We start from the raw sequence: 14,571 nt of genomic DNA, 5'->3' as shown, positions 1-14,571 counted from the left end.
AGATAAAAAAAAGCAGCAAAAATTAGCATACCTAGAGATGATATTGCTCAGTTAGAGAAAATAATACTGGATATCAGTTTCTGCCCCAGTGAATGCAGCCAGAGCCATTTGGAGAGAAGACACCACTTGTGGGCACACTCTTTATAAGCTCTCTATCTTGCCTAACTTTCCTGCTGGTCCAATAAATACCACAGATCATATTATTCCACATATTATTATCATATTATTCCACAGATCATAAAGTAACCTCTGAGAAGTCAAGATTGGGAATTATGAACAAAAATCAGTGTCTTCCTGTATTCAAGAATAAGTCCACTAAAATCCAACCCTGTCCAAAGGGATAGGGAGTATGACTGAATCCTGTCCTCAGCATCTATTATCTAGTCCCCCAGCCAGTATGCTGGATTCTGCAGAATGTTTTTTTAAGTGCCTCATCCTTCCTCATACATTGCCTAGGGAAATTAGGCACTGAGGTCAAGGTCATGGATTGCTACAGGCATATGGGTACTGACAGGATAGAGGTTTAACAAGCAATTTTCCAATCCAAAAAACTTTTTTCTATGTAGCCCAATATGCTCAAGGTTGTCCTGAGGTCTATAAAACTTGAATTAATGATAGGTATTATGTGACAGTATCCTGTACATGTACAACCTCTCATGCCTCAAAAGAGACTGTGCTATCCAGTACACATCTATTCATCAGGAAAAAAGTAAAATTTATTTATAGTTACATTTACAAAAATTTTGCTATTAAATAATATTAAAACTAAGAACCATTCTCACCAAAGCAAGACAATGATATAATTTCCTTTAACTATGAGCAAAATAAAGCTTACAATTTTAAGTCAAAGATTAGTTCTAGAAGCCCATTAAAATTAAAATATAATGACGACTGTTCTTACCTCCAGTTTCACATATAAATTCCTTGGGTTAGATGATGTCTCCAGATTTTCCTCACATTTTTCTCTGCTTTCGAGCTTTCTTTGTTTTAACTGGTAAGACTGTAGCTTTTCATAGCTATGTATCAACTTTGAAAACTAAAAACAAAAGTAGAGTTGAACATGCAGAATCTATCAAGGAGGATCACATGGCCAAAGTTTTCTTTAAACTAGAATCACCAACTGCATCTTTTGCATTCTAAATGTTTAATCAATGTAACAAAAAATCTATTAATGACGTTAAAATCAATTAATAAAGTTATCACAGATGAACAAGACTATGCTCTCATATAAATGTTAACTAACTGTTCAAATGGGTTCATTTGACAGCTACTTAATTCTGCTGCAGCTCTCCATGGCATTGCTACCCTCAGAGTCATTTCCTCTTTGGTGTTCACATGGATTGTTCTACACTTTTTTACTGCCATCTTGTGTTGGCAATTTAAAGGGTGCTTCACTAGTCAGAATGAAAGATTATCCTTAATGTACACTAAACTTGCATGTTCTTTCTTATGATGAAAATTGTGGAAATGTTATGTGTGTGATGATGGCACTCTTCTGGTACTACTGTGTGGGTCTCAGAATTAGACCTAAATTGACAACAGACACTGCCTACATGTCACCATGAAAGCCTGGCTTAGGAGTCAGAGGCACAGAAGAAAAGGTGCCAGGAGAAGGACCAGCCTCTCCAGAAAAACAGCCAGTTTTCACATCAGTTTTTTCACATCACACTGCACAAAAAAAGGGTCTGTCTAGTGCCTGTTTACAGATTTGATACAGAAAAGTGATACTGTTTGCTAGGAATATGTACATTTGGTTTTGAAAAAAACAATGCAGACCCAAGGATATTGATAAAGGAAACCCTAAAAATACCATCTTGTGGAAAGCTGAGTGAAAGGACTTTGGGAAGAATATTATGCAGAAAAGAAGCTTCCAATAAATACTGATCATGTCTCTTGTTGTTTAGTTCCTTTACATTAAAATATATATGACTTTAAAAAAACTTGACTCTCACGTAAAGTTCTTTGTATACCCGAACAAAATCCATAAAATCTCATATATTTGTTAACAGCTCAAAGTGAACTACTGTTTGGAAATGGAATGGAATCCTGTTGAGTCAACACTGAATGAGCAATTGAGGTCTGTTCAGATAACAAACATGGCAAAAAGAAGTCTAGAAAAGATACAGAACAGAAACAAATTAAAAAATAATCTGGAAACTTCCTAGACACATTTGAGATGAACCTGAGAATCATAATATGGGACAGCAAAAACTAATTGAAAAGATGACAAGAAGACAGATTGTCCTGGACTAGGAAGTTTCATGATATGAAGAGGCCCAGGCACAGATTTCACCAACTCAGAATGTCTGAATAGCAATTCTGTAACATGGGCATAACAGAGCTGAGTTATCACCTTTAAACCCAAATCAAAAGTCTTGCAGTGAAGCTGCCTATATTTGAAATTGACTTTGTCAGAGAACAGAGTTAAGATAAAATATTTAAAATGAGTCAGAGTATCCAGGCTCAAACAACATGGAACTCATTGACTTGGAAGAAAGATATCCTTTTTCAAATAAGAGTTTTGCTCTTGAATATGTTATGGCATATGTGAACTGCCTGGGAAGACTCAATTCAGATAAGACAGGTATTGGAATGCTTATGCTAAAAAGGCTAGGAAATATAGTATCCAAACAATTTGGTAAATCAGGCCAAAATGGAACAGAGTGGCCAAAATGAGAACATTTAGTTTGAATCTTAGATATTTAACGACAGTAGGATATTAAAGGCATATTGTTGTGTGGATGTTACAATGACTGGAAACCAGACTGAAAGACAAAATCCTTTCAATTTAAGGCCAGATATTTGCTTTAAAAGGTCCAAGTTGTTCTGCTTGCATGTTGTGCATGTTAAAAAAAAAAAGGCATTTTAGTGAGTTCTGGGGTAGAATCCATCTTAGTTTAGATTTCTGAAAGTTACACATACAAGCCTGAGATACTCTGCATCAGAAAAATCTGCCTGTAAATGCTTAGTCATTTCAGCTATCTCAAATTCTTGTCATACACTGACACATATTGTATTCTGAGGGTGTCCATTTCTTTCTGGTGATTCTAAAGGGAGCTTGGGATAGCTCAGATGTAGGTTTTACATGTCTAAGTGAGGAAATTAGTTGCAAAGTTCTTAGAGCAAGAAAGGATCCTTGTTCTTTTGCTGAGAGATTTCCATCATTTTCAAAGTCAGAATATTTACTAGGCATTAATATAAAAAATAAAAAAGAAAAAGAAAGATCAAAGTAATGCAGATGAACCTCAGAAAATTTTGCTATTTAGTTATGACAAAATGCTGCATGTTTGAACGAATACAACAGTGTGGTCTAGGAGTTTCAGGTTACATACTAGGAATTATTTCCCTATTACAAGAAAAATATAGGTTTTACTGCATTCAACAGGCACACAATTCAGAGGGAATACTGTTCATTAAACAGAAAAGAAATTCATTCTGAATAGCCTAGCATTCTGACAGCTAGAAAAAGTCATCCTTACTATTTTTATCACGATTAGGAAGGAAGAAATCTTCAGTGGGATTTTAAGAATACATCTGTAGAGAAGATACAATGCTACTGGTAAACAGTAACACACAATTTGTGCAAAACTAAATTGTAGCTCGTAAGATTGTACCATTTAGAAGGTGGTATAACTTCCAAGTGAGAATAAGAACTGAAAGAAGGGAATCAAAGGAGATAAGGCAGAAATTAATATTGCCACAGAAGGTCTATATTTTAGATAAGAGTTTGTGTAGCTCAGAATTTGGGACATTAACGTCATTCCATTGCAGAAAATGCAGCCCTGTAATTCAGGAAAGAAACTCAGTAAGGAGATGTGGCAAAAGCTAGAGGAGCAGAGTGGGACAGTCCTGTTGTCTAGCATAGGTGCTAGGAATTGTTCTGACAGGCAGACTTGTGTTTATCACATGGAGAATCAAGGCAGGCCCCTTAACAGAGGCATTTAACAGTTTTCTTTTTCAGTCAAGGTGAATGAGGTGGATATTTCATGAAGAAATATGGTTTGGTCAAAGGAGAGGAATGGGCACTGGAAAATAAAATGCAAACATCATCAGTGCTGGAACCTTTAGAAAAAGGAATAGGATGACTGAGAGAATGTAATGTTTGGAGACATGGATTGGTAAAGTGACCTATATTCTTAAGAGCTAGAAATCCAAAGTTCTATCAAGTTTATCTTGCATAAAGATAGAAGAAGAAGCAATCAAGAAACCCAAAGAAAGGTTAAATGGTCTGAGTGGTAACTAAAAAGGATAGCTTGGGGACGAAATATAACCAGATTTATAGAGAAAAGCTTGTAGGTTAGAAAATGTCAGGTTCTTTAAAAAAATAAAAGAGAAAACAGGTTGTATTTGCCCGTGGAAAGGACTTGTAGGACAATTAAACACTCCAAAATAAAAATCTTTATGAAAAATTGCCTGGACTTTCAGAAGGTTCAATTTCAGTGAAGATATTAGCAACAACATGTAACATAAAGCCAAGCATTTTTAGCACAGGATAAAAAAACTAATTAAGAAGTGAAAAATATAGCAGCAAATGTTATAAAGAAAAAAGAGCTTTACTATATTTCTGAGAATAGTTCTGCACTGCTAAAAGATACCCTACTACTTATGCATAAAATGTCACACTCCTTTTCATTATGTGATGTTTATCTTCTCAACAATCATGCCAATATGATGCTTTTCTGCAATTTGTGTAAATTATAAACCAGCTTTTATTTCTAGCTACTTTCCCAAATGATTAGAAGTGTTAATTACAAAACAGCTAAAGCATTCACTGCCTATTTAAAGAATTGTTTTCCAAATCCATTTTCAATTGTAAAAGAAAATATAAATTAAATACAACATAACATTAAAAATAAGTAATAGATTTATTCATTTGATGGACTCAGGTGTACTATCACTTCTAAATGAAAATAATGATACTCAGTTTATGCAATCTGACATCATTATATTCTAAGTGTGGTGACTGGAAATTCTGAATTATAACACTATATCTCTGGTAGAAGAATCCAGTGAAGGGAACAGAAAAGTAGCAGGAAAAACAATGCAGAGTTGTGTACCTTAGTTGTTAAAATCTCAGAAACAGAATCAACTCAAGTTTGCCACGAATTTATATTCATGATTGAAGTAGAAAATACTGAAGAAACAAACAGACAGGTGCAGAGCAAACACAGCCAAACTGCATCATAAAACCTCAGAATGGTTTGGGTTGAAATGGACCTTTCAAAGACCATCTAGTCCAACTCCCCTGCCATAAACAGGGACACCTTGCATTAGGCAACTTGCTCTAAGCCCCATGTAGTCTGGCCTTGAACACTTCCAGGAATGGGGCATCCACAACTTCTCTGGGCAACGTTTTCCAACGTCCCATCACCCCCACTGAAAAAAATAATAAATTGTTCCTCAGATACAGTCTAAATCTGCACTCATTCAGTTTTAAACCCTTGTCCTTTCACTCAGCCTGTCTTCACTGGAGAGCTGGTCCAGACCCCTCTGATCTTTTTCATGGCCTCCTCTTGACTTGCTCCAACAGATCCAAATCTTTCTCGTACTGGGCACCCCAGAGCTGGACACAGCACTGCAGGTGGGGCCTCACCACAGCAGAAAAGGGAGAGAAAAACCTCCCTCCATCTGTTGGCCACATTTTTTTTATGCAGCCCAGGATACAACTGGCTTTCTAGGCTGCACGAACACTCTGAAATAAACAAAGTCAGAACAAATTCCCAACATCATTAATGTGGGTTACTCCAGTTTTGATACAAGGGAAATCTATACCTTATGGAAAACTATCAGACCACTTTAACAGTTGTGTAAATCAGGGAAACTAAAACCAGAAAAAGATATAGCAAAGACATGATAAGCACAGTATAACTCTTAAAATCCCTAGCATGCATCAGACTCATATTAACATGAATCCAATTACCTGTTTTAGTAATTCACCAAGGCTTTAGTTTATTAGTCTGAAGTTAGGAAATCAAGTATTTGTCTTCATAACAGATGTCACATTCACATCAAAATCCATCCAAAGAGTTTTGACATGACAGTACATAAATTATAATGGAGCCTGGTAGGAAGCTGTAGCCATCATCATTTGTATGACACAATTCATCTTTCCCAAATCCATGATGGCACATCTATACAATTTGGCATGTGTAAGCTTTTTATACTGCAATCACAAAATAATGAAACTGACATTTTTCTTACTTGAGATTTCAGTGCTTGAAGCTGAGTTTCGTAACTCTGAGCCATTTCATTTTTAGTTTTCTGTAAGTTTTCCAATTCTTGTTGAAGTAGTCCCACCTAAAGTTAAAATAAGCATTCAAATGTACCTTTTATGACATTTTTCAAAATATGTAATTTTTGGGAAAGTAATTTGAAACTTTAAAAGAAGATCACTGCTTTAAGAAGAGATATTAAAAATAAGTATTAAATCAGTAGCTTGATAATAGAACTGCATACCACAGACCTAGATTGTCAACATCAAACTAGGAATTTTACAGTAAAAAATCTCATTACATGTTGATGTTATGATTTAGTCATAATATTGTACAAGTCTGTCATGAAAGACCATTCCTGAAAGCTTTTTAAACGCAACTACAGTGTTCCCCATTGTGAAAATTTTCCTTGCTTGGCTTATAAAATGATACAAATTACCTTCCGGTATTTATGTACAAATTACCAGAAGACACTGTGGAGTCATTTCAGCTCCCTAAGTGCAGTGCCATTTGTGATATCATAAATTATTACTGAGTTTCACAGAGACCTGAGAAACATGACAGAGAGCATACACAGCACCTGTGCTTTTCTGGAGGGGCACTTGGAAGCTTGGTAGAATATGCTGAAGTATTTCAGACAATGTCCCGATACAGCAAATAAATTGATGCTTTCAGGACGGGCTACTTGAATTCTTGTCTTGGTTCCTCTGACTGCAGGGACTAAGGGGAAGTTCCTAATTGCTCATTAGGGAAAGTCACTCCATTTTCAAAACTCCCACAGGCAATTTAGCCACCTAGCTCACACAAGGATTCCCTCATGCAAAATTCAGCTGGCTTGAACTAGAACTGAATGCTATGCAAGGATTTCTTGATGCTTCTGAATAATTATTCAGAAGAAAAGACTGTGAAATACAGACAACACCAGGTACACTGGGGCTTTAAGTTTCATATGAAAGTTGAAGTAGTAATACATTTCAAGTCTTCACAATGAGTAAAATTATCATACAAAGACAGTATATTATGTAAAATGTTAAAAACCAGGAATAGACAGGAGTAACAAAGACATGATTTTGGGAACCTTTTTGAACTGCATTCTTCCATTTAAACTTTCTGATGAAATGAGAAACACTGGCATTTAGAAAAAACACCAAACTATCTTTTTACAGCTAACCCGAGAATATTTCATGTAGACTTTAGGGAAATAGAAGAAATATGAGATTTTCAATGACATTTTTACAATCACTTTTCAGAACAGAAGTACACTTTAAAACAAAACACTAAGGATAATTAGTGACCTTTAAGGGGTGTTTGGTATTTTTACATGATAGAACAAATGGTCTTATGGAGAATTTAATGCATGCTAATAAGAAACTACAAGAATAAATACTTTCTTTATAGAATGTGATATTCTTAAATACCTCTTGACCTTTTTGATCCAGTTTGCTTTGGGCACTTGCTAATTCTTGATCCTGGATATCCATCTTTGCTTCCAAAGCTCTCATCTTTCTTTCCCATTCTACTTGCTTTCTGTTTACCATGATGTCAATTTGATGCACTAATTCCTGAAGTTCAGCTTCACATGGAGAAACTCTAAAAACATAAAGAAATTTATTTTTTCAAATAAAGAGTAAGGGAGAAAACAAATTTTTATTTACATTTATTTACAATTCTCTTTTAATTGTGACCAAACTAACCACTTTTCAACAACAGAAAGAAAAAAATGGGAAAGTTAAATGATGCCTTCAACTGTAGGTGGAACCTCACTCATCAATCTTGAGTTTGCCTGCATGCTCAACTTTTGACTGCACTAAACTGAAAAAACAGCTCCTTAATGTGGATATCACAAATCTTTTATTTGGTGCCTAAATTGTGCACATCCCTTATTTTGATAATTATTACAGGAAATTTGAGTGAATTTGTTAGATTTATATCATCATAATTAAAATTTAGCATGATTTTTTGAAATTAAATTCTTTAGAACTTCTTTTATATCCACAAATCCTTGAAACTGTGATGGTATCAATGTTAAGTTTGGAAGGGCTTTTTAAATGCACACATAAATCTTAATGACTTTTTAATGTTAAAACTGTTGGTAATGCTGTTTTGAAATTTAATATGAATCACAGGATGACAATAGCCGAAATGCAAGCAAGTGATGTATATTGCTCAAACCAAAAACACCCCTCTCCTAAGTGCCTGGAACCCATCTCAAAAGTAGCATTAATGATGGGTAAACTTTGCTGCCTCTGGGTGGAATATAAAATGGGATTTTGAAAACAGAAGATGAAGTGATACTGCTTTATCAGGTCTACCTGTTACATCAGGAGTACTTTTTCCTTGACACTGCTGTAAAGACCTGTGCACTTCAGCCTCCTCTAATGGCAACACTTTGGTGAACCACCAGCAATGACTCAGCTGTACTATTTTAGCCTTCAGAAACAGGAGCTTGCTTTATCATGTGTCAGATGGATAATCTAAATATTGTTATGCAAGTAAGAATTCAACTTCTGGCCTAGATCATCAGATTACCCTTTCAGATCCATCATGGCTGACACCTTTCACTCTTAAATTTCACCTGCCTCTTTCAGATCTTCCCGCACACGGCAAATTTCACATTTGCTGCTAATAAAAAATTTCTCTTAACAGTTCTTTCATGCTTCTTGAATCTAGAGTCATGGTTATATAAAAGGGAACTGTTGAAAGAAAAACCCCTTCTGAAAGAGCTTCTCAGTCTGTCTTCACTTTCTTTAATTTCTTAGCTGGATCCTCTTATCACATTTGCAGCTGCAAAAGGAAATTTATATGTGAAGTTGTAGATTACTGCTGCTGTTCTACTACCAAAACTACTCTGTGCCAAGGCTCTGGTATTGAAGACAGACCTGCAGTTATCCCCACTCACTAGCAGAGAGGTGCTACTTGGTGCAGTAACTATTGCTTTAGTCCACTAGTGTTTTGGAAAGAGTGCTCATTAGCTCCTTCAGAACATGGCCAAATTTTTGGCACCACAGTTGTGAGAATTTATTTTGATCATTAGATATAGAATGCAATGGTTTCTTTAGTAAGACGTGTAAGCAAACACACAAAGAACAAATTTTCTCATAAGCAAAGAAGTATGCATGGGTTTTTTTACCCATGTGGATTCAGCATTACCAGTTTTCTGAATGCATACCTAGAATGGATTTGCCACACAGGGAAGTAATGACCTGTACTTCAGCAAGGGGCAGCTACTTTTTTTTTTTTTTTGGTTCATTTACTTTGAAACAGCTCAAAACACTTAAAGTTATCTCATTTTAAAGTGACGTAGGCAAGCTCTTAATCTTCTTTTATTCTGTCTCCATATAAGTGAAAATAGAGATGAGTCATATTCTACTGTCATTAATAACTATTCATCTTCATGTAAAACAAAATGTTTCCAAATTTTGGCAAAAATCCAGATAAAAAGTTTCACCACCTCCAGGCCTTTTTCGTTATCACAAAGGATTTTTGCACTGGTTAGACCTTTCTAGCTCTATTTATCCATCTTTTGCTTTGCAGTTCTGCATAGGTCTGCATTTTTGTGATTGTTTCCTAACAGACAGAAAAATGAATGGTAGAAAGAATGGTATTGTCCATACACTCTAGAATAAAGTTGTTACATAAAAACAGATGATTTAAGAAATATTTGGTTCATACTGTCTGTCTTGAATTTATACCTTCTTCCCATATTATTTACATTTGCTCACAAATAGGCAAGTAAGTATGGCCATATTTATGCAAACAAAAGTAAAACATTCAATCTTACATAGTATATTCATTAGATTTGGATATTAACCACAGCTTCTACAGTCAGTACTAATGAATTTAATTATTGCAAACTGTGCTCTAAAAATAGGAAATATACAAACCAGTTGTGGTAGAATATTCTACCCCAAAGTTCCATTATAAGAACTACAACCAACTCACTTAACAACTTTCAGCCATACAGAATCATACACATCTATGCATAGACAATTTGTGATTTATGAGTCCTTGCAGCTGGAATGTAATTGTCATGATTTTCACCACCATTACTCAGCCATTATCCCAAGTTTTAAAGGCACTGTATTATCCCTGGAATACTGTCAGCATAGACTGAAATTGTTTCCTTTCAGTGAAGATGTATCCTAAGCTACTCTTCCAGCATCTTTGTATAGTTTATGGAACTAACTAGCTAGCAAGAATTATGGTTTATGATGGGACAAATTCTTCTAGATGCATCTGCAAGTAGCCTGAAATTCCATATATTGATTAAAATAAAGGAAAGGCAGAATTCTGAATTTCTGAAATAGGCTTCTGACTTGTAGTCAAAGAAGTAGCAATACTTTTGGGTTTTTCTAATTCAAGTTTTTATATGGCTACTTTTACAAATCATGTAACCATGATGTGAAAAAAGAATTCCCTCAAAGAACACTTTTAAATCCCATTGAAAACTTTCTTGGGCCAGAATAAGGTATGACAGATCATGCCTCTTTTATTTTAAGAAATACTTTTACACTTAATATGTGTCATATCACGTTGTGTTGTTTCTTGGTAATGATGGCAGAATAACCTGGTTTACTTGAAAAGTAGTTAGTAAGTTTACTTACAAAATTATGATGGATAAATACTCTGTTTTAAGTAATTAAGTGGGGAACTACTTCTTATATTTGTTTGTTCCTTAAAATTGCTGAATGGGACGAGTTCCTACATCAAATCTTACTCATGTTCTCATTTCTTTAGAAAGACTGTGCTAGCATATTTTTTATATTAACTAAATACTAACATATTTTTCAGATTAACATTAAAAGAACTAAACTTGGATTATATAAAAATAAAAAATGATTATGTGCTCTTATGAAAAGTGCACTTAATACTTTGGGGGAAAAGTTGTAGTTCTTATCTGTGCAAAAAAGGCTAGGGCTTTAGCAATGAATCTTGTTTTCAGGATTCTTAATGTTTTAAGAGCTGTGATATGTAAGTTTATATTGCTGTAGCCTAGCAACTCCAAGTACTTTTAAAAAAAAAGTTTGAAATAACGTTTCTTAACATCTTAATAAAACCCTACATAGCTTTGATCCTCCCCCCCCCCACCTCTGGTTCAGGTATTAATATTTAAAACATTAAAATAATGAACAGAAACAGTGAGTCGACTACTAGCCAAAGCAATAAGATGTCTTGTCTTAATTATCAGCACCTTCTCCAGTTTGCATGGAAAGCAGAAGAAATACAGAATCAAGTTTGCTTCCAAAATCATTAATATTTTGCGTTTCCAATGTTTAATAAACACACATAGTTCAATTCCATCATATATTCAACTCCCGAGAGAGTAAGTCATTACGTACTTAGTCACAGCTTGTTCCTGGAACACTTCTAAGTCCTCCTCCATACCACTGATTGTCGTTTTAATCTGTTAAAACACCAAAAATCAAATAATTCAGACTCTTAAATGCATTCCTTTACATAGCCAAGTAGGGCAAACTGGATGGTTCTGTGCTTTCCTTTCATATTATGCTATCTTCTCATTAAAAACAACAAGGACAGCGGAGTGCAGCTCTAATTACAGGCTGGAACGGGCAAGACAAAAACTTCGGGAGTAAGTTCAGCTCTGACAGCAATTCCTGCACTTGCTGCAACACTGAGACACCAGAGGTGGTGCTGAATTTGAACCTTGCCCTGGGTCTCCACACGGAAATTTGTTTTGGACCATTCCCTGTTGAGTGATGTCAACGATTTGCAAAGACTCTGAAGCACATGAACATTAATTTGCCATAGATCCATGGCTGAGCTCATCAAACATTTGTACCTTAGCGCACCGTGATTAACCTGCACGCCGGCTGTAGCTGCTCTCAAACACAAATTCCTGTTGTCCGGTCGCTGCCTTTCCCGGCAGGTGCAGTCTGAGACATGCAGCCCTCAAATACCTCGGCAGGACCATCAGAACAAGGCTACTGCTGAGACCGCCCGGTTCTGCGGGTCCAGCAGGACACAGGGGTGTGTGGGGGCATGCCAGCCTGCATGCAAGAACAGTATGGGTGACGGGGGAGCATGAAACAGCCCTAATTCCTAATTCCTGGTGGGGACAGCATGGGGCTCTCAAGGGCACGGTCCCAGCACCCACAGACGTGTGGGCTATGACAGACGGCACTGCAGCCTTGGCTCCACAGGGAGCAGGCACCTGAGGTGACACGGCCAAAGGGGCGCTGCCTCCACAGGGGACCCGCACCGGAGGCGACACTGCCAGAGGGGCACTGGCTGAAAAAGGACCAGCCATAGGAGACCGGCACCTGAGGTGACACCGGCACACGGTGTGCCGGGCACCTGAGGAGATCGGGGCACGGACAGCACCCCCCGGGCTTCCCCGCCGCCCCCTGCCCTCCCGTTACCTGCCGTGCTCCCCCCTCCGCTCCTGCCGTGCCCGCTGTGGCCGCGGTACGAGCCCCGCAGCCCGGCCAGCCCCGAGCCCGTCCCGCCGCAGCGCCCGCCCGTCGCCGCGGTAACCGGGAGGGCGGCGGGCGAGGCGGGAAGGCCGGCGGGACTGGGCCGGGACACGGCCGGGGCAGGGCCGGGACAGGGCCAGGGCTGGGCACCGGCCCCGACGGGCGCAGGGGAGGGCGCGGGCGTCCCGGGGTCACTGCCCCCATCCCTCCTTCCAGCCGAAGGAAGCTGGAGTGAATTTCACCACGGGAAAATTTCACCCGGGGTGAAGAACACGTACTTCTCCTTTAAGATAATTTCAGAAATCCGTAGGCAAGGTGTTTTTCTTCTTCTTCTTCTTCTTCTTCTTCTGGCCTTCAGTCTGTCTTACTGAACAACAAATTGCTTTTAGGAATCACAGCTATTTCAGCTCTTCGCAGTAATAATTTGAAGGACTTAAAATTTCTTCAAACACCAGTGAGGTTTTCTACCAGGATGGTACCGCTCACTTTGCGTGTATTGTCTTGAAATTTCACAGAGCAGTTTCAGGACCTGCTAGTCTATTTCTGTGCACTACATGTCCAGCTTTTGCTTTGTTCTTCTTAATATGTTTACTGAAATTAACCAAGTGAACAGAAGCTTTAGTACAATTTCTAAGGAATAATCTATTTCATTGGGTTCCTACATACTGTGCTGTGTCAGATGGTTTTCGTGTAAGCAGAACTGCTGTTTCAAGCTGTAAAAAATGATTTTTAAATTTTTTTTTTTTTAATAAGAGACTAAAATAAAATTATATGTGGAGTTTCAGGAAAGTTACAGAATGACAGAATTATTAGGACTGGAATGGACCTCTGGAGATCATCTCTCTGGAGATCATTTTGTCCAACTCCCTGGCCAAGGCAGGGTCACCTAGCACAGGTGACAGGAACTCCCTGATGAGGTTTGTCTATTCATTCTAGAAAAGAAGAGTTTTCCCTTGTAGCCAAGCCAGTCAGGATGACAGGAGAAAGCTGTAGGACCAGTAGCTGCACTCTGAGCCCTGAAAACATTTTCTTCATTACACTTTTAATACTTCATTACACTTTTCTTCATTATTTACATACTGTAATTGAGTTAATGTTTCAAATATAATTTCTTATAATTGAAATAGTTCTGAGATTTTTTTAAATAGTGAAATTTGGGTTTATTTATTTTAAATACAGAGCATTGAGATGATCTGAAGTATTATGTACTAGAAGTAATTTCTAATGCAACTGCCAGCAAATTTCTATTTTTTCATCTGCTCAATTGAAATGAACTTTTCAGCCATATTCCCAGTGTATATATTTTAATTTCTTCCATGTCTTACCCTATCTCAGTGGTAATCAGTTATTCAGAAATTTAACTTCCATCTGTCATGCCTAAATGGAATTGGGAGGAGGGCAACTTAAAAAAATACAGAAGAAGAATTTTTAAATTACTTTTCTATATTTTCAAAGCTTTTTAGAAGGACAATTCCACGGCCACTAGCTGGAGTTGTATTTCTAACTCTCTTAGGTATATCCAAATACCTCCCCCACTATATTAAAAAACTCCCATGTCAAATTTCTGACCTTTTTTATTTGCTTTTGCTCATCCACATCATCTCTTGACTAGAGCTTGTCTTGTGAGACTCATAACTGTTATTTGTTGACTTTAAAGAACATGCTTTACAAATTGTGACAGCCAGTCAGCCAAAAAAAAAAAAAAAACCTAATTTCAAATCAAATTCAAATTTAAAATTCATGGAAAGCTATAAGTGCATTTCTGCAGAAAAAAAAGAAAGTAGATCAGGGCAGGTGCACAGCAGAGTGTGAACAAATGTCAAACAAGGTGCAACACTGATCTGTTTACAAAAATGCGGGGAACTAAGCATTACCTAGGAAGCTGCCTTGCAGAGGGATCTCAGATTGGGCCATGATTAATGGGA

At 37.2% G+C, this 14,571-nt stretch overlaps 1 protein-coding gene across 1 annotated transcript in view; it reads right to left on the bottom strand.

Annotated features, from left to right (window-relative positions):
* Positions 1-11,595, bottom strand: part of DEUP1 (deuterosome assembly protein 1) — a 39,839-nt gene extending 28,244 nt beyond the window's left edge. Inside the window, exons 1-4 of the mRNA XM_063148849.1 lie at positions 11,552-11,595; positions 7,631-7,802; positions 6,202-6,297; positions 902-1,036 (exon numbers count right to left, since the gene is read on the bottom strand). Of these exons, the coding sequence (XP_063004919.1) occupies positions 902-1,036; positions 6,202-6,297; positions 7,631-7,802; positions 11,552-11,595 (447 nt within the window). The remainder of the gene's footprint in view (positions 1-901; positions 1,037-6,201; positions 6,298-7,630; positions 7,803-11,551) is intronic.
* Between the last annotated feature and the right edge of the window lie 2,976 nt (positions 11,596-14,571).

This window comes from Melospiza melodia, chromosome 2, assembly GCF_035770615.1.
Source record: "Melospiza melodia melodia isolate bMelMel2 chromosome 2, bMelMel2.pri, whole genome shotgun sequence".
Lineage (NCBI taxonomy): Eukaryota > Metazoa > Chordata > Aves > Passeriformes > Passerellidae > Melospiza > Melospiza melodia.
The sequence above is the reverse complement of the archived record's forward strand: the minus strand, read 5'-3'. Positions and strand labels throughout refer to the sequence as shown.